Source organism: Haliotis asinina, chromosome 5 (assembly GCF_037392515.1).
Source record: "Haliotis asinina isolate JCU_RB_2024 chromosome 5, JCU_Hal_asi_v2, whole genome shotgun sequence".
Taxonomy (NCBI): domain Eukaryota; kingdom Metazoa; phylum Mollusca; class Gastropoda; order Lepetellida; family Haliotidae; genus Haliotis; species Haliotis asinina.
The window spans coordinates 51,356,447-51,376,547 of record NC_090284.1 but is presented as its reverse complement, the minus strand read 5'-3'; the positions used below and the strand labels follow the sequence as shown (position 1 = coordinate 51,376,547).

General features: G+C 39.2%; 2 protein-coding genes across 4 annotated transcripts; one reads left to right on the top strand and one right to left on the bottom strand.

Annotated features, from left to right (window-relative positions):
* The first annotated feature begins 771 nt into the window (after positions 1–771).
* LOC137284733 (uncharacterized) lies at positions 772–15,625 on the top strand. 3 transcript variants are annotated; one of them, XM_067816654.1, is made up of 5 exons: positions 772–884; positions 7,893–8,167; positions 8,604–8,660; positions 9,783–9,847; positions 10,415–15,625. In XM_067816654.1, exons 2-5 carry the CDS (start codon positions 7,894–7,896, stop codon positions 10,529–10,531), a joined length of 513 nt encoding a protein of 170 aa, XP_067672755.1. In that variant the 5' UTR covers positions 772–884; position 7,893; the 3' UTR covers positions 10,532–15,625. The 3 variants fall into 3 exon arrangements, with proteins under 3 accessions (XP_067672755.1, XP_067672758.1, XP_067672757.1); XM_067816657.1 differs by lacking the exon at positions 772–884 and adding an exon at positions 2,483–2,561; XM_067816656.1 differs by lacking the exon at positions 772–884 and having other exon boundaries at positions 7,887–8,167.
* A 1,142-nt stretch (positions 15,626–16,767) lies between these two features.
* Positions 16,768–19,826, bottom strand: LOC137283782 (FAD-linked sulfhydryl oxidase ALR-like). Its single transcript, XM_067815464.1, has 3 exons — positions 19,685–19,826; positions 18,503–18,702; positions 16,768–17,712 (listed from the first exon to the last, which is right to left on the bottom strand). Exons 1-3 carry the CDS (start codon positions 19,796–19,798, stop codon positions 17,550–17,552), a joined length of 477 nt encoding a protein of 158 aa, XP_067671565.1. The 5' UTR covers positions 19,799–19,826; the 3' UTR covers positions 16,768–17,549.
* Between the last annotated feature and the right edge of the window lie 275 nt (positions 19,827–20,101).

The following is a 20,101-nucleotide window of genomic DNA, read 5'->3' as shown; positions in this document are numbered from 1 at the left end:
TAAATATTTAGTTTCACCCATGTTACAGTATCATGTTAACATTTAAAATACATTTCAAATACATTAAGTCCTCATGAAACATTTTATAACGCTGTAACGGAAACGTTTTTTAAAAAATATTTTTAAAAAACCAAACCAAACCAAAACGAAACGAAACAAAAAAAGCAAAACCAAACTATTTTGAAAACTAATGAACAGGTTTCGAAAATGTTATGTGTTAGCTGGGATAATTTGCCGGATTACAGGCCTGGTCTCCCGATCCATTCAGTATTACAACTCTTAATTGGTTCTTAGGGATCTAACAAACCATCCATGAAAACTATAACCAGGAAAATCTGTTTCGTACCGAATGAACGTGACATTGTGCTGGGCCGGTAGTAAGATGTTTTCCTCTTTTCTTTGAACAGGCAATGAATTCGTGTCAGCGCCTATCCAGTTTCATTCATTCACAAAATTCCGGCTCGGCCGATTGGTTGAAATCCAACGTACCAAAATACTCCGGGGAAATATGATAACCTATCATAACACGGTATTTTTGCTGACCGCATGGAATTCTGGGTAGGCGTGTGCTGCCCTAATTCAATCTTGCAGAAATGGACGAAGTTTGCAATACACCTAGAAATGAAATTTTGATTATATACTGAATATGTAAGACATGTCACAGTCCGGACGTTGTCATTATCACTTGCAAATAGTCTCACGAACCAAAGTCACTACACCCATTAACGACATACTGCATCAGGAGATAAGTCACGTGACTACATAACCTCCGACCTGATATAGTTTTGTGGTTTCACGTGTGAAGATTCATACGGATACAAGCTTAAGCTGGAGTACAGTGTTGGAATATCCAGAGGTCAAGTGTTACTGTATGTCCATAAGCAGTGAGTGTCATTTGTTGTTTATTTATTTTACAAATATATATTTCAAATTCGAATGGGTATGAACAAACATGTCCCTTCACCTAGCGCAACATGCCTCAATATGTAGAATGATAGATCATGCAGAAGTACGTGTTATAAAGTGAGTCTTGACCTGAAAGTCGCTGATGCATGTAAACATATCTGTTGAACTTGGTGGATCTCGGTTTGACATTGCAACATAATATCAGGCATATTTAGGCCACCGGTGATGGTGAAAGCGGGTGTGATCGAATGTATTAGTATTTATTCATTTCGTTATCGATTAACCAAACGCCTATAGACCAGACACTGACATATAACCAGATCGGTGACGTGAGTTATGATAACTATATTGAGGTCAGCAGGGAATATCGAATGTGACTCCTAACTAATTCATGATGTCGCTTAAATGCCCCTGACGGTGTTCCATTGTTCGGCAACACCGTCATGCCACACGGCGTCATGTTGCTTGATAATGCTAGTGAACTGTTATTGCTACCTTACTCAGGGTCATTGTGACAGTGTTCCATTGTTCGGCAACACCGTCATGCCACACGGCGTCATGTTGCTTGATAATGCTAGTGAACTGTTATTGCTACCTTACTCAGGGTCATTGTGAGGGCCTGTGACACACCTATCTATAGCTAAACAATGGAGTGTTGTTGTGTGAATTATGAGTGAGTGAATTTGTTCCGTATTTCTGTTAAATCAGGACGTTGAAGACGACCTTCAGAGAACGAACTCCCATTGTTTTTAATGAGAATTCTGAATATCTTCCGTATGTAGTCGCTCAGGTTGACATGTGTACAAGCAGAGTTAACGTTGTTCGATGCGACTGCGGTAATACGGTATTATGAACTATTTTTTAATCCACGTGATAGATTATTAATTGATAATGTTTGATACTTTGAATAATGGTCATGTTCATATCACTCTATTCGCCCTTGTTTGAAAAAACACCCGTTCTGAGTTTTTAAAAATATGTAGATGTATCCACGAGCTACAATGTTGTGTGACGTACAATGTTGTGTGACAACCGGCTTAACAAATGACCGGATTAACGATTCGTAGGTACATTGGAATAACGATCGGTACTTATCAAAATGTCCCGGATGTAATTTCTGGAGACAACATTCTTTAGTCTCAAAATATCCCGCTGTCTTCAAGATCTCATAAAGCAGAAAGAAACAGATGTCGTTTGAAACTTTCACTTCAGTAGGTTTGCAATTTCACAAACGCTAAAAGTAGAATGTGTATGAACTTTACAAGTTTAGTATCCTTTGAACTTTAAACAAATGTGACCGAGTTTTGTAATATCATGGGCAGTTGAGGGGATGTATCAGTTTAAGGGTTGGATGATTGGGGTCGGTGGTGGTGGTGGAATGCCTCGTGATAGTTTATCCACTTAGGGAGGCGTGTTTTTGGAAGTGAATAATGTCAGCAGTCAAATACCAATGAGTATATTATATTCAAGCATGCAAAAGTGAGTTAGTGACTTTAATGCCCCTTTTTGTTTCAGTTATATCACGGCGTGTTAGTTTGTTACCGGAAGTAAGGCGATATACGTCTTCCAACAGGCGTAAACGTGTTGTGCCCTTAAACCTACAATGGTCTTAAAGTGAAGTAAATTAACTCGAACAACTTTCCAGCCTTTTTAAGGTCAGTGTTAGAATACGACGTTAATTTTCTGCAACAACAGCAGCAGTAGTAGTTGCTAGTAGTAGAGGAAGAAGACGGTTATTGTATTATTGGCCCCCGGCTTACATATAGAGACATATGTAACGGTCGGGTGTTACGTGCAGTATTACATCAACTGGATATACAATATTTTTCAAAGCGTTATTTCTTAAGCTTAATGTATGTTTCAAACACAATGACAGGTGTAAAACATGGGCAGAATTTCTACAGTGAGTGAATGAGTATGGTTTTGAAACCGCTTTTAGCATTATTCCAGCAACATCACGAGGGGGAACACCAAAAATGGGCTCCACATATAATTTCGAGAGGTCATAAAAGAAGTAGTACAGTAGCCACGTGACGATATCATAGGTATATCAGTACCGTTAGTAGCAGTAGTGGCGGTAATATGACAGTAGCAACAATAGAAGTAGCATAGTTGCCATACTAACATTAGTAGTAGCAGTAGTGGCGGTAATATGACAGTAGTGAGTGAGTGAGTTGCGTTTTACGCCGCACTCAGCAATATTCCAGCTACATGCATATGGCGACGGTCTGTAAATTATCGAGTCTGGACGAGACAATCCAGTGATCAACAGCATGAGCATCGATCTGCGCAATTGGGAACTGATGACGTGCCAATCAAGTCAGCGAGTCTGACCACCCGATCCCGTTAGTCGCCTCTTACGACAAGCATAGTCGCCTTTTATGACAAGCATGGGTTGCTGAAGGCCTGTTTTACCCCGGGACCTTCGCGGGGCATGACAGTAGCAGCAATAGATGTAGCATAGTAGCCACACTAACATTAGTACATATGTCAGTATCAGTTGTAGAAGTTGTGACGGTATTATGACAGCATCAGCAATAGATGTAGCATAGTAGCCACACTAACATGTATCAGTATCAGTGCTAGCAGTAGTGGCGGCAATGTAACAGTGGCAGCAATAGAAGTAGAAACAACAGCTAAAGTAATATTAATATGGTAGTGACCACAATGATAGCTGTAGCACTAGTACTTGTGTGAAACAAAAACGTTTTTTATGAGGAAAAGGAATTCAAAGCAGTCCACAAGGATGTGTTACAGCTACAGGCAGAATTTACATCCGTCTCGCCTGCGTCATATACTAGCCAGCTGCAGTTTAAAAGCGAACTCATGTTACTACGATAGTATCATGCCATGAGATGAACTCTGTCATGGATTGTTTGTTGGCTTGTGGCCGCAGCAGTACACCGGCTATATAAATGATCCAGTCTGGTCCAAACAATCAAGTGATCACCCCTGTCTCGGAAGGCAATGAAACAAACTTTGATCCCCTGGATGCTTTGTGTTGAAATTAACACCGTGCTTGAAAACACAAAAGAAGCCCTCTGAACGATGGTTTGCTGACGGCGCACTCTTTGCGCATTGTCGTTATAGAAAGCATGTGACATCGTTCTACTACTGCATTCCCCCAGATAGAAATCCCTTGCCTGACGAACGCAACAAAAGTCCCAAATTATTCAGATGATACTCAAAGACATGGTACAAGGCGTTAAACGTGCACCCATTTATACTTCTTGTTTGCAGTATAGAGTCTCGCGTTCGTTCGTTCATCACGCCGAAGATCCTGCATTCTCTTCCTACGTAGGAAGATGTGACAAGTAAACACTGTGGGAAGAGAATGAAGATCCTGGGTCGATAGTTACAATACGTGAAGCCCTTTTTGGTCTCCTCCGCCGTGATATTGGTGGAACATTAATGGTTAAAATCGGTCAAGTACAGTTCATGATGTCAGGCAGTTCCTGAACATCCGTTGACAGTACTTGGTGGACGTCGGCGACTGCAACTGTAATAACGCTGATAACAGACAATGTTCGAATTAGCCTCCGACTCGAAGGCCCAGCGCCGTTTGTTACTGCATTGTTATTGTATGTTATTTTATTTATTGTAATTCCAAAGGACGTAAAATTACGAAGCACGTGTTCAGAATAGGTGAGACGCACACAGTGGGCAGTGAACAAAACACCGTATATATACAGTTAATAATACAGTAACTAAGGAATCGATATATCAAATATAAATACTGTAACCCTGCCTTACGACCAATCAACCACTCACATAAATTTAAGGGAACGCATGAAATAGCTGTGACTTGTAATCTTTGAATCAGTAAGAGAAAAGTTCATACAGATGAAAAGGCTTATGTCAAGTGATGAAAATCAATATCGGGTGTGTCCCTCATGTCTCTGGAGAACTGCTTGGCATCGTCGTAGCATGCTGTGAATGAGTGTCCGGATGGTACCAATCGGAATTCTACGACATTCTTCCTGGAGAGCCACGAAATGTTCATCCAAATTGTTGGGTTGAACAGGTCTGTCCCGAACATTGCGGCCAAGAGCATCCCAGAGATGTTCGACGGGGTTAAGGTCAGGACATTTAGCCGGCCATTGCAACACCCGGACACCTGCAGCCCTCAGTCTGTCCCGACAAACATGAGCGATGTGAGGGCGGTTATTGTCACGCTAGAACTCGAACATTCGACCTGCTGTACGCGCAAAGGGGATCACAATCGGGTTCAAGATCTCGTCACGTTATCGTACACCTGTTATCCTGCCATCAACACGCACAAGATCTGTTTTAACAGAACCTCTCCATTACGATCTTGCTGTTTGATGGTGCTGGCACTGTGACGTTCTCCAACGCGTCTCCAAACTCGAATTCGACCGTCATTATGGCCTAGTGTGTACCTGCTCTCATCACTAAACATGGTGTTTCTCCATTGACGTACGGTTCTTCCTCCATGGTTCCGTGCCCACTGCAGTCTCAAGCGCTTGTGTTGCTCAGTCATGTTGATACCAACCAGTGGACGGCGGCTTTTTATACCAGCCGATTTAAGACGATTACGCGCAATATGTGAACAAATTCTGACGTTTGTTCTTCGCCTGAATTCCGTATTGATTTTGGAGGAGGATTTGAACCTGTCTCGCAGAGCAATAAGGCGTAGGGTCCGGTCATCCCGTGGGGTGGCTTTCTTTTTCCGTCCCCGACCACGCCTCATTTTGACGTCACCAGTCGCTCTATAGAGATTCCAAAGTGTGGATATCACGCCAACAGACTTGTGAAAAGTTATTGCAACCTGTCGTAATGAGCTTCCACCATTAACCATGTCAGTTGCCTCCCATTTCTGTGCCAAAGTTAAGTACTGTGTCGCCATGTTAACAATGTTTTTAACCGTTGTGTTTGACAGTGCACATACACGTCACGTGTAAATCTAAGTGCATGTAACTTCAGGAGCATGTAGTGCACATGCATGGAAAGCATTATGGTGAGTTTGAGTGAACTGCTCTTCACGAAAACGATAATACACGGCGCTGAAGTTAGTGAACAGAAATTTTGAATTGCCTTATGAAACATGCGTTCCCTTAAATTATTCCATGAGTATATATATAAATTTATCCCCGATTGCCTTGTGTATTTAGTCACACCACGAGAATGTCTGGACTGGCGGTGGGGTAGCCTTATGGTTAAAGCGGCTGCTCATCAACAGCCACCCCACCCCCCACCCCCCCACCCCCACACACACAACACACACACACACACCACCTTACAGATTCAGTTTGTTCAGTAATTCAGGTCTATGGTACGCATACCTTTGCTACGGTGTTGGTGGTGACATTTCTTGCATTGTAAAACATGTTTACAATAATTGCAAATGAATAGAAAATAACAGCATGGGCAACATTTGTTTGTCTTACAGGTGCTGATATAAATAGTAAATACTTACTTCGTAAACATGATACACTTGATACACACAAATGTCACACGACGTTCACTTTAAATATTACCTGTATTCTAATTTTGCAAATGGATTCGTTATATTGACGCATAGCTCTATTGGAATTTTGTAAATAGTGAATTCTAAAGTCATGAAAACCCCCGATCCTTGTTACCCACAATGGACAACAACAAATGCCAAAGTATGTTAATTATATGCGCTGCAAAAATCTCTTATTCAGCTTACTTTTGTGATATGTGAAAAGTGAATGCTATTAATAGATCATTTGACGTCAGCTCTGACGTCAGTCGACTTGAACTTTGACCATAAAAAACGTTGGTTCACATTGCTATCTATTTTTAGATTTTTATCTATCACATGCAGATAAAACTCTGTTCTTAGCCAGTCACGATATCGTCGCAGGATAGATAGTGTAAAGTTACTGTTTACATATAGATCAGCAAACATATCATGTTTATTTTCCTACGCTCTGGGTAACGCGCAGCGTGTTTACAGCCTCGAGCCAACAGTTGCACGAAAACAGAGCTGAAAGGGGAATCCCCTAGTGTGAGCGACCAATGGCTTTGTACTGTATTATTAACAAAATATCGCTGGCATTCTACGGAGAAGGTAGGATTTCGAACTCTGTCAGTAGCTTCTTGTTATCGCATGTATTAAAACTGAGAAGGTTTAATTAAATGTTTGGTAGGTTATATTCGTGTGTGTTCTTTGGAATATGCTGCTCACGTATTTGCAGGTGTATTTGCAGGTGTAGTCGACCTATAGATATATCCGTCTTCGATTTCCCTAGCCATATTATATCATTTCCGCTGGAAGCTCAGTGTTGGACGCGTGTCGTGTGTTAGCTGTGTAGAAAAACACGATATGTAATGAATACAAACGCATCAGTTCCGGTGCTTTTACATAAAGCAATTTCAACGATATGTGACGATCCCAAGTCTCAGTTATTGAAGAACGCTTTTTGCGGTCATTATTTTAAAACTCATGGATAAATGTTGTTCGCGAATTCGTGATTTCCGATTGACGGTTACCTGTAGATGATCAAGACTGGTACAGACAAACCGGAAATTGATGTTCTGAACAAGTGCTATCGTACTGAACAAGTACATAAGCCGGGAGCCGCGATGCGGTCCTATGCAGTCAAGTCCATCCTCGATATCTCCAGGGTATACGTTCCGATAAGTCTCCACTATATATATCGAGGATGAGTCAAGTCATGTCTTGACTGTATAGGACCGCATCGCGGCTCTCCGCTACGCTGACACATGTCATCGTATCCCAGTTGTGTAGATCGATGTTCTTGCTATTGATCACTGGATTGCTTGGTCCAGACTCTATTATTTACAGACCGCCGCCGTGTAACTGGAAAACAGTGCTGAATGCGACAATCAAACAAACAAACAATCAATCAAACATGCGCAAGCAATAGTCCAGGTATACGCGTGTCAGTTAGATAGATTTTACATACCAGCCATACACCTTTCATCGTCACATTTTCGGGTTAACAATAAGGCACACTGATATCCTTTACTGGCAGAATGACAGCCCCAACCATCTGGCAGCTGGGTGAGGAACTCAAGGGGAAGCTACTGCCCGTCCTCAGAGATGTCAAGGAGATGAAGAGCAAGATTGACCTGGAGATCAGCCAGAAGCAAGACGAGATGGAGTACAGCTCGGTGGTGACGAGGTCGTGCAAGGCGCCGGTCCCTGAGGATCCCAAGAAGATTAAGAGGCTCTGTGAAAGCGTCATCGAATACATCCGGGCAACAACGGACAGCTATGAGCGTCTGCACATGATTGGAGAAAATGGTGGTGGGTAGTTTTACACGAATGCTGTCTTTTCGTTAGTTTTTACTTTGTTTCAGCTTGCAAAATATTTTATCAGCGTCATTTTCCTGTGTGTTTCTTTTGTTAAAATATTATTAATGAACAGTTCAAGAAAAAGTTTTCATATCGGTTGTTAGTGCCTTTGAGTGGCATAAGTTGGAGAGTAATTAGGGGGCAAGCTTTATGGATGAACAACTTTATTCACATGATGTGACGTTTGCATACAGAATATCGTATGGTTGTCAAGCATATAGAATACAGGATGTGATATATATACAGTACATAATTAACTAAAACAACAAGGAAATGAATTGGGATGTACAATGACAATGTGATGACAGTGATTGTGAACTGAATTCCATCCTGTGCGTGCGTGCATGATTGTCAACTGTTATTTCTGACTTCCTTTTCTGACTTCCAGGAGTGCAAGAGACTGGTCAGGTGTCCACCACATGCCCTGACTTGGATGATGAAGCAGGTCAGTGTCCATTCTGCCGAAATGAAGGAATTTCAGATCGTTTTCTCTGAGGCAATGCAGAAACAATGATTTTCAATACTGTAAGCCAAGGGAACTGACCTCCATGATCTGGATCACACCATGTAACATTCAGTAACTTTCACACTTTGTATGTCCTTGACACTTGTGTAAACTTGGTACTTTTCATAAGTCGATTTTACCAATGGTACAGCTACATCCTTGTTAAAGTACAGGCATTACATAGTCCTGTACGCCCACCTTGCAGTACAGTTAACAGTTATAGTGCATCCATAATGCATGTATTTTCACCTTTGTACCCATGTGCTTTCCATGTGAACATTTTACCCACAAGGTCATCTCACCACCTGGTGAATATAATGACCTGACAGGTAAGTCACCAAGCCTGACCACCCAATCCAGTTAGTTGTTTCTTACATCTTCAGTGTTAACTTGTGTTTAGGATAAAGTTAACTTCTATAAGTTTACACCAGTGTTAGAGTTATAGTTACAATTTGCAATATTCACATTATCTTGAGAGCTACCTTTGTAGGTGCAGTGGATGTTTGAATGCATGGATGTACACAGACAGGCATTATATTGTGCTGGACAACTTATTTGGAGGGTTTACTTAATCCAGTATCTAATGTGTGACCACCTGTCAACATATCTCAGACTGTAGATCATTCTTGGCTGTGAACATTTGGTTACATGTACCATACTCAGCTGACTACATCTAGCACAGTAGAGATGAAATATTGCTGACTCATCTAAAACACCAATCACCATTACATAAATATCTAAAAAATATACTGGACAAAAATAGTTAAGGATATATGTAAGGATCTATTTATTCACTGACACACTGACGAAATGATTCAATCATAAAAACACCAATATTCCTCACTTGTTTTGATCAGTAGAGAAGTTGAACACATATGCATAGGCAGATCCAGAGTAGTGTGAAGGGGTGCACAAACATCCCCACTCACCTGTCCTGATCTCATCATTGAAACTCCTGTGAAAGCAGGTGAAAATGAACTATGCACCCCCACTTTCTCAAAAAAGCTGCATCCGCCCCTGTACGTGGTATTTGAACTATTTTTTTTTTATTTGCCCTTGTAGAGAAGATAATCCTACCAACTCCAGAGACTGAACCGCCAAGCCCATTCTGTGATGTGGAAAAAATGGTAAGTCTTCTTTACGTCGAAGGAATTCAATGTAGAGGGAGGACACCAGGCTTTACACGTTGTACCCATGTTGGGGATTGAACCCAGTCTTGAGCATGATGAGCAAATGCTTTAATCACTAGGCTACCCCACCACTCCTGTCTGGATTTAGAGTGATGTGGTGGAACATGCTCCAGGAACACAATCCTTTAACATGATCCTTTTACTGAGGACTGTTAGTTGGTGCAGTTACAGGTTTTGTTTATCATAGCCAATGTAATGACAAAGAAGCATGTGTCATTAAAGTGATGTCCACTCTGTGGCCACCTAATGATGGTAAACAATACTGACAGACGGACTGAGTTTGCTTCTATGCTGCTTTTAGCAATATTGTCCTGGTGAAAAATAAGTTTGGTCTATTCATTCATCTCATCTCTTAGGTAGAAGAGTGGCTGTCGTCTTTTATAATGGAAATAGCTGATGTGAATCTTGTCGTCATGATTGACGACCCATTTTGAAATGCCTGCAATTTTCCCCAAAAGGGAAATTAGAACAATACTTTTCTTCATATTCCTATGGTTCTTTCAGGATATTCAGGATGCTGACATACTAGACAGCCAAAGGCGGGGGTCTCTACGCCCGCAACTTGTACGCCGAGGGGCAGTGGAGCATGTTGAGCAGGAATCTGTTGACCTGGGGAAGTAACTCATCTGATCTGTAGATCTGGGAGAGGCAGCTAACGGATGGGGGATGTTCACAGCATGAATGGATCTCACAAAACGTTATTAATGTGTTCTCATTGGTTGTTCATAGTTCATAAACTGTTCAAGGGTCACTGAAACTTTGATGGTGACTCTTCAGTTTAGATCCTGGGAGGTAGAATTCGTCCTTCTCTGTGTAGACAGGTACTTTTTACTTCTTTTGTGGCGGCTGAGTTCAAGTTATCTGGTAATGTCAACATGGGTAGGAGTGCAGTGTGGAGCATGTCCATCAGGTTTTGCTGTTACAGCCTTGAAAATTCATGTTGGTTCACTAGGCAAAATACAAACACTAAGAACAGATCCAGTATGACAAGTATTTGTGGGCCAGAATTCATATCCAGTTCCAAATGCTTCCATTTTGCTTCCAACTGGAATCTTATTGATAATGTACATTTGACAGACAAAGTGAACAAAGGTAACAATTTTGTCTTCTCCAAACAGGACTAGTTACAAACTCTGCAGTACTTTGAAATATGATTGTCATCTGCGCTAGTTATTAAATATAAATTTCCCCATCTATTGCATTACCACTGCTGACCTTCTCCCTCATTTCATTTGTCCAGATATGCCGAAACGCACATCTTTCTGACAGCATTTTACAGCATGGTGACATTGAGATTAGGGGCGAAACGGTATACAGTGTTTACTAGAACAGCGGTAGGGCTGGGACAGGTAGGAAAAAATGGACTCCAGTAGACTACATGTATTACTGAAAATTTGAAAGAGTAGCAATAAGGGATTAAAACTTGTCTCTAGCTCCTTATTCATGTCTGTTTAACTAATATAGAGTATCACCATCATTAACATTCCTCGTTTAAACACCGAACGTTTCGTTCCTGGTTTTACTGTAACTTTATTACACAGTGCTCCCGTGCAGATTAATTACAGGAAACAATATAAGGAGATGTTTGACAAAATTTTGTTGTAATGTAAATGATTTTAGTGTTAATTTGTATAGACACTCAGAAAACTATGAAACTGTTTTGTAGTTCCTGTGTGACTGAATTAGAAGATGAATTCCATATTACATGGTAAGAATGTACTGTTTCATCCTTAATTCAGGTTTAGATGCAGGGGTGGATACAGCTTTTTGAGAAAGGGGGTGGGGTGTGCACTCTATTGAGAAAAGGGGGGTGGGGGTTGCACACTTCATTTTCACCTCACTTTCAATGGTCATTTAACAAAATGTTGTAAAAGGATCTGCCTATGAGTTGATACTGACATACTCTGTGGAAATTGGCCCAAACATTTCCACAGTAGATCATACACACACTTACAGTTTTTCAATGATACTGTTACACAAAGACTTACAATATTACTGCAGTCTTCAACAGTGAAGAGCTCAATTTCATAAACCACTTTCAGGGTAGATCATTACATACATCAACAGTGAATTCATACAACTGTTGATATTGCTCAATTCTACCTAATCCCAAATTCCATCACTTTTACTTGCATTTATCCCTATCTATTGATGATATAAAGAGATGAATCAGAGAATTGTTAGACTCAAACACAAATTAGCTAAGACATGTCATTAAATATTAAACAGGAAGATAATTCAAGCCCATTTTACTACAAGTGGTCATTGTTGAATATGGTCTGGTGATGCCATTCCATTGCTAACATAGCCCTGTAGCGCTGTGTGATGTCATCAGTAGAATGTCACTAAAAGTTTAAATTTGGTGTTTGAAATATGTGCCACATGAAGTTAAATACTATTCATTTGACTTCTTGCACCAGTGTCATCATGGGGAATTATTTCCTACAGTAAAATGCACCCATGAAGATCTGGGTTGGAACTGGTCATCTGCAATCCATACTTTTGTAAAAGGCAGCTAACAGCATCAGCTGGTTAGGCTTGCTGACTTTGTTCATGCATATGACTGAATTCCAGTTGTGTAGATCAGTGTTCATGATGTCAGTCATTAAACAGTCAGGTTCAGGAAGAGTATTTATTTGCCGGTTAATTTGCTCAAATATCGGGTGTTTTGGGTGTTAATCAAACAACAAGGACCCCCAAAATGCCAGACCATCCTGTAAATAAATTGATATATGTAAGGTATGATGTACTTAACTTGTATTTATATGGCTTTAACACTCATCAGTACATTCAGTTTAATTCTGTTGAATCTTCACCTACTCCATTACAAACTACATACAGTCCATCCTAGATATCTTACTGTAACATTGACTGACCTGTCACAGGTTATATGTGAGAGATACTTGTACAGGTTAATGTTTTGCTATCATTATATATCATAACTTGTTAAAAAAGGTAATACATGTATTTACTTCTTTAAATTTGGAGACTTTTTAAGTACATTTCATAATTTCAACTGCCTGCCTCAGACAATCTCAATAACAATGTTCAATAGTTCTTTTACACAGATGAGCTGGTATTGTTCTACAAGGCAGTCCTATTATACAGCTGTCCAAACCCTATGATAAAATAGAGGCGTTATGATCACTGTGGCTCTGGCATCACGTTGTGGAATGGACTCCCTAGTTGCTAAGGATAATGGGGCCAGGCCAATTATATTTCTTCTTTAACAGATTTTTTTCATCTGAAAACCTAAAGGCGGGAGAGGAAAACAAATCACCAGTCAAAGTAATATTCCTTCTAAATATTAAAAATATTTTATTCCTGGCAATTTATTAAATGTATTTGGAGCAACAACAAAAACTGGTAAAAAAAAGCCATGTGAGTTTGAAATTCTAGCCAATACAACGTTTATGAAAAGGTTTGCAGTTTTGGGGGCATAGAAAAAAAAATCTTTTCATTTCTTATTCTTGAAAACATATGACTGATGGATCTCTAAAACAGTAAATAAAATTGGTCTTGCATGACCTAGTCATGAAGAAGATTATCATGAGGGCACTTTATTGTAATAAATCAGACTATCACAGGGTATCTAACTACTCCATCAATACATAAACGCATACAGATTTCCTCAGTGAAGCCAATTCTTAGCTGTATTTCACCATAGTACATTAATACAATCACTTTCACCCATTCATAAACAGAGCACTAGGAGAAACAGGACTTAAAGCACAATTATTTATCATCAATTTGAACTTATGTATTTTTCATATACCATTTTGTTGAGTCTTTTCAAACCAAAACAAATTGAAGGACTCTTCAAAGAACACAGTTGAATTCCATGTCTTTTTTAAACCTGTGGGAATGGTGCAAACAATAAATTTAAAATATAGAAATGTACCTTTAAGTACATGATTTAAACAAGGTGCTGAATACATCTATATATCACAAAATAAAGGTACACTATGGCTGCGTAAATAGATTAAATGTTTCTCTGGCACATTTTGTTAAAAGTGACGAGGGTGGTAGAACTTTTTAAAAATATTCTGATAGCAAAAAAAGTGACGAGAAAGGAACATATTTTTTCTCTCAGAAATACAGCTGTAGCACGTGTTAATGAATTGTAGTTTCAGTCACATTCATTCTTACAGACACCATAGACACCGTGGATCAAAAGGATGTGTCCAAGTCAAAACTTTGTAAAATGGTTATAAAAAAACTGTTACGTGCACAAATAAAAGTGACATTCCGATGCTCGAGAAACATTTCACTTTTTTCAGTTTAGCCTAACTTATTACAGTGCATGTCAGACATGTACGGCAGAGTGGTTTGTTTGATATATGTTAGGTATGCAATCTTATTTCTCAATCTGCTCGAATACTGATCACTCATTATACATAGTAACTGCTTCACATGTTATCATTTTTCTAATGGACTTTCCTAACTAATTTTTTGTATAGTTGTAATATAGATTTCAGTGTTGCAGAAATAAGATTAACATCAAATTGTTTACTCTGATTGAACACCTTTAACCTTTAATGATTTGATTTGAAACCCTCTGTAGGTATCTTGGGGTAATTTTTCTAGTCAGCCAATCAATAAGTTGGTGCTATATTCATGATACAAACCATACTAAAAAATATATTATGTGACTGAGAAGTTCCAAATGGGAAAATCTTTAAGGAGGGCAGTACTGGTGGATATTTTATATGTACCTCTTTTTCTGAGCACATTCCACTCACTTAAAAATATACTGTCAAGGAACATTTGTGTTTTTCCTTTATTAAGTATTATACTTTATGATTTAAATAAAGAAATGAAGCAAAATCTCATTTTGAAACATGCCATTAATTTGTTGAAGAAACCACACATTTTTCATGATGAGTTCACTCATTGTTCACCTGTCATGACCTGTAGGGTTTGTACTAATTAATTAATCAGTTAATTACATGCAGGGAGGTATTGAATCAGAGTAAAAGATCTGGGATTGCTTGCACAAAGAGATGTCGCACTACAACCATCTTGAGTCTATGCTAGAGTAAAGGTGTTATGAACATTATCGTACTAAGATTGCTTTGAATTTTGGCATGTTTAGAATATTGATAGCACTTGTTCCCATGTGGATTTTATTATTTATCAAATTATTGCCAAAAGCACGGCAAATACTCATTTAACAAGATGGTTGATATTTCATGTACTACATAACACTTGTGATGAATCCTCTGTACATATGTGAAGTAAGATTGTTTCTCAAAAGTTTCTGAAATCATTCAGCTCCCCTACTTTCTGAAATCATTCAGCTCCCCTACTTTCTGAAATCATTCAGCTTCCATACTTTCTGAAATCATTCAGCTTCCATGCTTTCTGAAATCATTCAGCTTCTGTACTTTCTGAAATCATTCAGCTTCCATACTTTCTGAAATCATTCAGCTTCCATACTTGTCATCAGAAACACCATAATTAAAGGGTGCTGTGCAAATGCCATGTGAAGGTGCCCATTTGTAATGGCTGTTTTTATTAGCCTGTTTCATCTGATAACCTGCAGTCAGCTTTGCTTGTCAGAAAAGCATTGTAGGGAGGACAAGGGGTTCTCAAGGACAGGCCAAGCTGTGTATGATTTTGTACAAATTGTGTTCACTACCAACATGTATTTTATTTTGTTAAGTCTTGAAAATGCTCAATTTGTAACTTAATACTTTTAAAATAAATACATCAAACATACCTGACTTATCTGTTTAATGATTGAGGTGAGAATTATTGCAAATGTGTGTTTGTGTGTGTATTAGGGCATGCATCTTCATTGTGGCTGAACAAAATGAATAGTGGACCATAGGGAACATGAATGACCCGATATCCCACCATGCTGCAGTTTACTGTGCAGAGTTGCATCCCTTGGCCAGATCAAAAATCCATGGAAATAGGTTTGAATAGATGTGCATCTTCACACTGTCACTTGTTCTTTTTTGCCTGTTGCCATTTATGACAGGGTCTATCAAATAAATGAACCATGAACCTTCTGCTCTCTGGACGACATCTATCCATCTGGACCCCGAGGCGGTCTCTGTATTCATTGAGTGTCTCCATTGTGGAGTGTTGGTAATAGCTGACCACAGGGAGCATGGATGATCCAATAGTCTACAGTTCAATGTGCTGAATTGTGTCCCTTGGCCATGTCAGAAATCTACGGACACGGGTTTGAATATAAATGATGTGTGTCTTGAGGTTTGTTTATGATCTACCAAACACAACACAAAGCTGGCAGAGAGATCATGTTTAGTTGCTGCTCCAAAATTATGGAACTCATTGCACCATGAACTAAAATCTGAAACATTAATTGAAATATTCAAAACAACCCTGAAATCCCACCTCTTCACAAAAGCTTACTAACTGGCCACTTGACATTGCTCACACAAGAGCCAAGGAGCAGCTGCAGCTGGAAGATAGTGGCTGTACGGTACTCCTCATGTTTAAAAATTATCTGGAGCCCTCAGGAGCCATACATATCTATTGGCAAACAAGGATAAGTTGAGCACCAACCAAACAGTTGACCTGTATTAACATGTATGAATGCTGCCCACTGGCATTTGCCATTTTGAGTGAAGGGGCCCCATGTTGTTTACGTTCAAGTGTAGTTGTTACACCCATCACATGAGAGTCTTATGAGCAAGGCATGTGTAGCTACATGCGGAATCAATTTCATCATCATGCACTTCCATGCACTACATCTGATCTCCCTTTCACAAACGAAATGGGTTTTGCTCATTGCCACGTTCTCTGTGCAGGTCCAACTTATCCTTGTTGTTTACTTTAGTTACAGGTAAACATTACATTGTGGGATCAAGTTAAAAATATAAACACAATTTTTATAGTTTTATTACTGTTTTCAGTAACAAGTGTATATAAAAAGGCATTTATATGCTAACACATGACAAAGTACATTTTGAATTCTTTGTAATACATTCAGCACAGGTGAGTGTAACTAAACATGGAATATAATGCAATCCAATCACATTTGGACTATCACAGTGACTAAAACACTGCTTAATGTATCACTGAAGGACACTCAGTATGAACTTAAAAAGATATTCTCTTTTTCATTCAGTCAGTAGATCTTTACAGGAGGAAAATCACTGAAGTATAAAAATTAGGTTTAAGGTTAAAAAGCAACCATTTTTTTGTTCTCTGTCCCCTGTAATAACTAAGACATTAACACATTACTTTATACATATTCTGCACAGAGAAAGTTAATAAATTCAACACTGGACGTATTTGTATAGCAGTACCCACTTGCTATGAAAGACCACTTAAAATGGGAGTTCTTTTACTACTTTGTGAAGTAAATTCCTAAAAGAAATAAGTGAAGATGCAAATAAAGATGTTTAGCATAGTAAATGTTTAAACCCTGAAGGAGCTGCTTCTAATTGTTCACTCTGAATAAATGATACAGTTGCTAATTCCAATCACAGACTTCACTACAATTCACAGTCACATCTTGCTGTAATCCGAATACACAACTTACCAACCAATAGTAACTTTAAGTGCATCAAGTATTTGACTTGTGGTTCATCAAATACCCAGACCTCAATCACACGCAACAGTTCAAACATACTTTTTAAGAAGAGCCTAAATCTGTTCTTTGTCAACCACATGACCCATCTTTCCATCCATCTTTCCATCGCTCATCGACACGTCTACAATCAAATTCTGGTTTCCCAAGTTTGCGGTTCACATCATTATGAAGACGACACAGCCATTGTGAAAACTGATGCCTGTTGCTTGTATCAGGGGTGTTTGTCTTGAGACTGAGGTAGGAAGAAAAACAAAAATAGTGTCATAAGTTTGATGGAACACTCTGTAACATAAAGGCGAGTGAGTGAGTCAGTTTAGTTTCACGCCACTTTTAGCAATATCATGGCAGGGGACACCGAAATGGGCTTCACACATTGTATCTATCTGGAGAATCGAACCTGTGTCCGACATGACAAGTGAAACACCTGAGGTGATGAGTGAACACTCATTAACTACTAGGCTACCCCAGCAACATGCCGGTTTTAGGATGGTAACCGTATACACTATTCCATGAGTATACTATATACTATATATACACATGCCTTTGGACAAGATGATCCCGTGAATAACAATTATCAACAAGAGTCATCAGAAGATGACATATCCTCCCAGGCCCCACATATTTGAAAGGACAAAATGAAGTTATCCCTCCATTTTGAGACCATGTCCAAAACGTTCCATGGAAAAACAAAAAAGAAAAATACACATGCCAAAAATTTGTAAATAGCAAAAGGCACAACCACAGGTTCAGATTATTATATCTATTAATTTTGGTCCAAAAATATTACATGGATTTTGAGTTATGTTCCGGAAACAAAATGATTACTGACGGATGGGCGGGACAGGACGGACGGACAGACGGACGGACAGATGAGGCGTGGACTATTATACATGCCAGGGGTTAATAAACGTTAAAATTCTTTGACAAGCCTTGAGGTTTTAAACTTTAATCAACTTGCATTGAAATGGTTCCTGTGATAAGACATTCCAAGATATTTTCTGTACATTAGGTAGGTCTCTTACTTTTGCCTCAAGTCCTCTGCACAGTAGTCACAGGGGTAGTACTTTGAGAAGAGATGTATGAAGTCTTTCATCTCTTTCTGCTGATGTTGTGTTGGAGACTCAGGGAAGTAGGCTGCCATCGTGTGGAGGAATGACCATGTATTTCGACCCAACTCATCACGATCTAGAGGGCAGTCAGCTGTGGCAGAAATAGTTTCTTCCTGGAAGCATGTTCAATAAAAAGTCCTGTATTACCTCAAGCTTGTTGAAATTATAACACATATTTCAGACTTGTTGTCACATTTAAGCCGAATAACTTTTTTCAGTCAGCTAAGCTATTCTGGTTATTGGAGGGTATATTTACAGTACTGTACTTTGGTAAAGTGAATGAAAGGATCAGCTGTTGATGAAGTGTCTGTCATCCCATATTCCCATCAGATGTGTCTAACAGAATGAATACAGCAAATCTTTTGAATATGTGATTAAAATAGCTAGTTCCTAAGCATACTATACTTTAGCATGCTCTCAGGGATAATCAAGACCTATATCAAGTCAATATGAAAGTTTATAACAAGCAGTACTGGAATAAAATTACTGCGGTATCATGTTATCAGAACAGTTTACATGTCTAATTGGACTGTCAGTATGTGCTCTCATTATTAAATAGAAAAGAAGGCCTGCAAAATTGAGGGGGGAACTTGACCAAAATACAGGAATGTGGATGCACTTGACTTAGGATGTTGAATTTATATACGTTCAACTAGACTTTGCCTTTAGACACATTTCTGATAGTAACAGAATCTTGTGAATTGAAATTACTAGTATTTGTTAACTGGAGTTGGTAATATACATTTCTCTCTCAAGAACTACGCCGGATAGCTGCCAATTTCGTCACAGACCAGTGACTGTATTCATGTTGGCGCATGGGTGAATTTGCTCTCCTGCTATCATCCGGGACTGCCTGATGACAATCATTTTCTCTCCATGAATACAAACATGTCAATTAAGTCATTCCAGTGTTCTATTCTTCAAAAGACTTGTAATTTAAGTTAACAATTCCCCAAAGAGGCTGAAACTGCTTGCATCTATAAACAGTTTACAGTTTCATAAGGTGGCATGATGAAATTTATGACATTATTGACAGTCATACCTACAACCTACAATGTCACATCTCAATTGTCTGGTTTTACACGCTATATTAACCTTCTTGTGCGTTTTGCCTTGCATTTTCATCCATGTTGTAAAGTCTGTGCATGTTCTACAGGGCTTCTTAGCTTTCTGATCATGCTGACTAAAATCATGCATGGGCGCCGCCATGTTTTGTCAACACTTCCGTTTTACATTCGGAACATCCTCCAAAAAGTTTCCGTGTCAGTCAATGTGCCGAAAATAGCCGACAGAGAGCCGAACGATCTGTTTCTTGTTGAACTGCGCATGCGTTCTAAGACCATCAAAATGGCCACTCGGGGAGCAACGAAAGGTAAAATACAATTACAATAGTGACGTTTTAACCATGTCTAAGAGGTGTTTTCAAACACACAGAGATGGACACAAGCAGACTAAGTCGCAGACTGTGATAAATGCACTTAATAATAAGTGGCACTTTTGTAAACGTCTCAT

Excerpts from the sequence above, each read along its gene's own strand:
- LOC137284733 (XM_067816654.1), top strand. The coding sequence starts at position 7,894 with ATGACAGCCCCAACCATCTGGCAGCTGGGTGAGGAACTCAAGGGGAAG. Across the intron at positions 8,168-8,603 it reads CATGATTGGAGAAAATGGTG|GAGTGCAAGAGACTGGTCAG; the intron begins GTGGGTAGTTTT and ends TCTGACTTCCAG. Across the intron at positions 8,661-9,782 it reads TGACTTGGATGATGAAGCAG|AGAAGATAATCCTACCAACT; the intron begins GTCAGTGTCCAT and ends TTGCCCTTGTAG.
- LOC137283782 (XM_067815464.1), bottom strand. The coding sequence starts at position 19,798 with ATGGCGGCGCCCATGCATGATTTTAGTCAGCATGATCAGAAAGCTAAG. Across the intron at positions 18,703-19,684 it reads AAGGCAAAACGCACAAGAAG|GAAGAAACTATTTCTGCCAC; the intron begins GTTAATATAGCG and ends ACATGCTTCCAG. Across the intron at positions 17,713-18,502 it reads GCAGAGGACTTGAGGCAAAA|TCTCAAGACAAACACCCCTG; the intron begins GTAAGAGACCTA and ends TTCCTACCTCAG.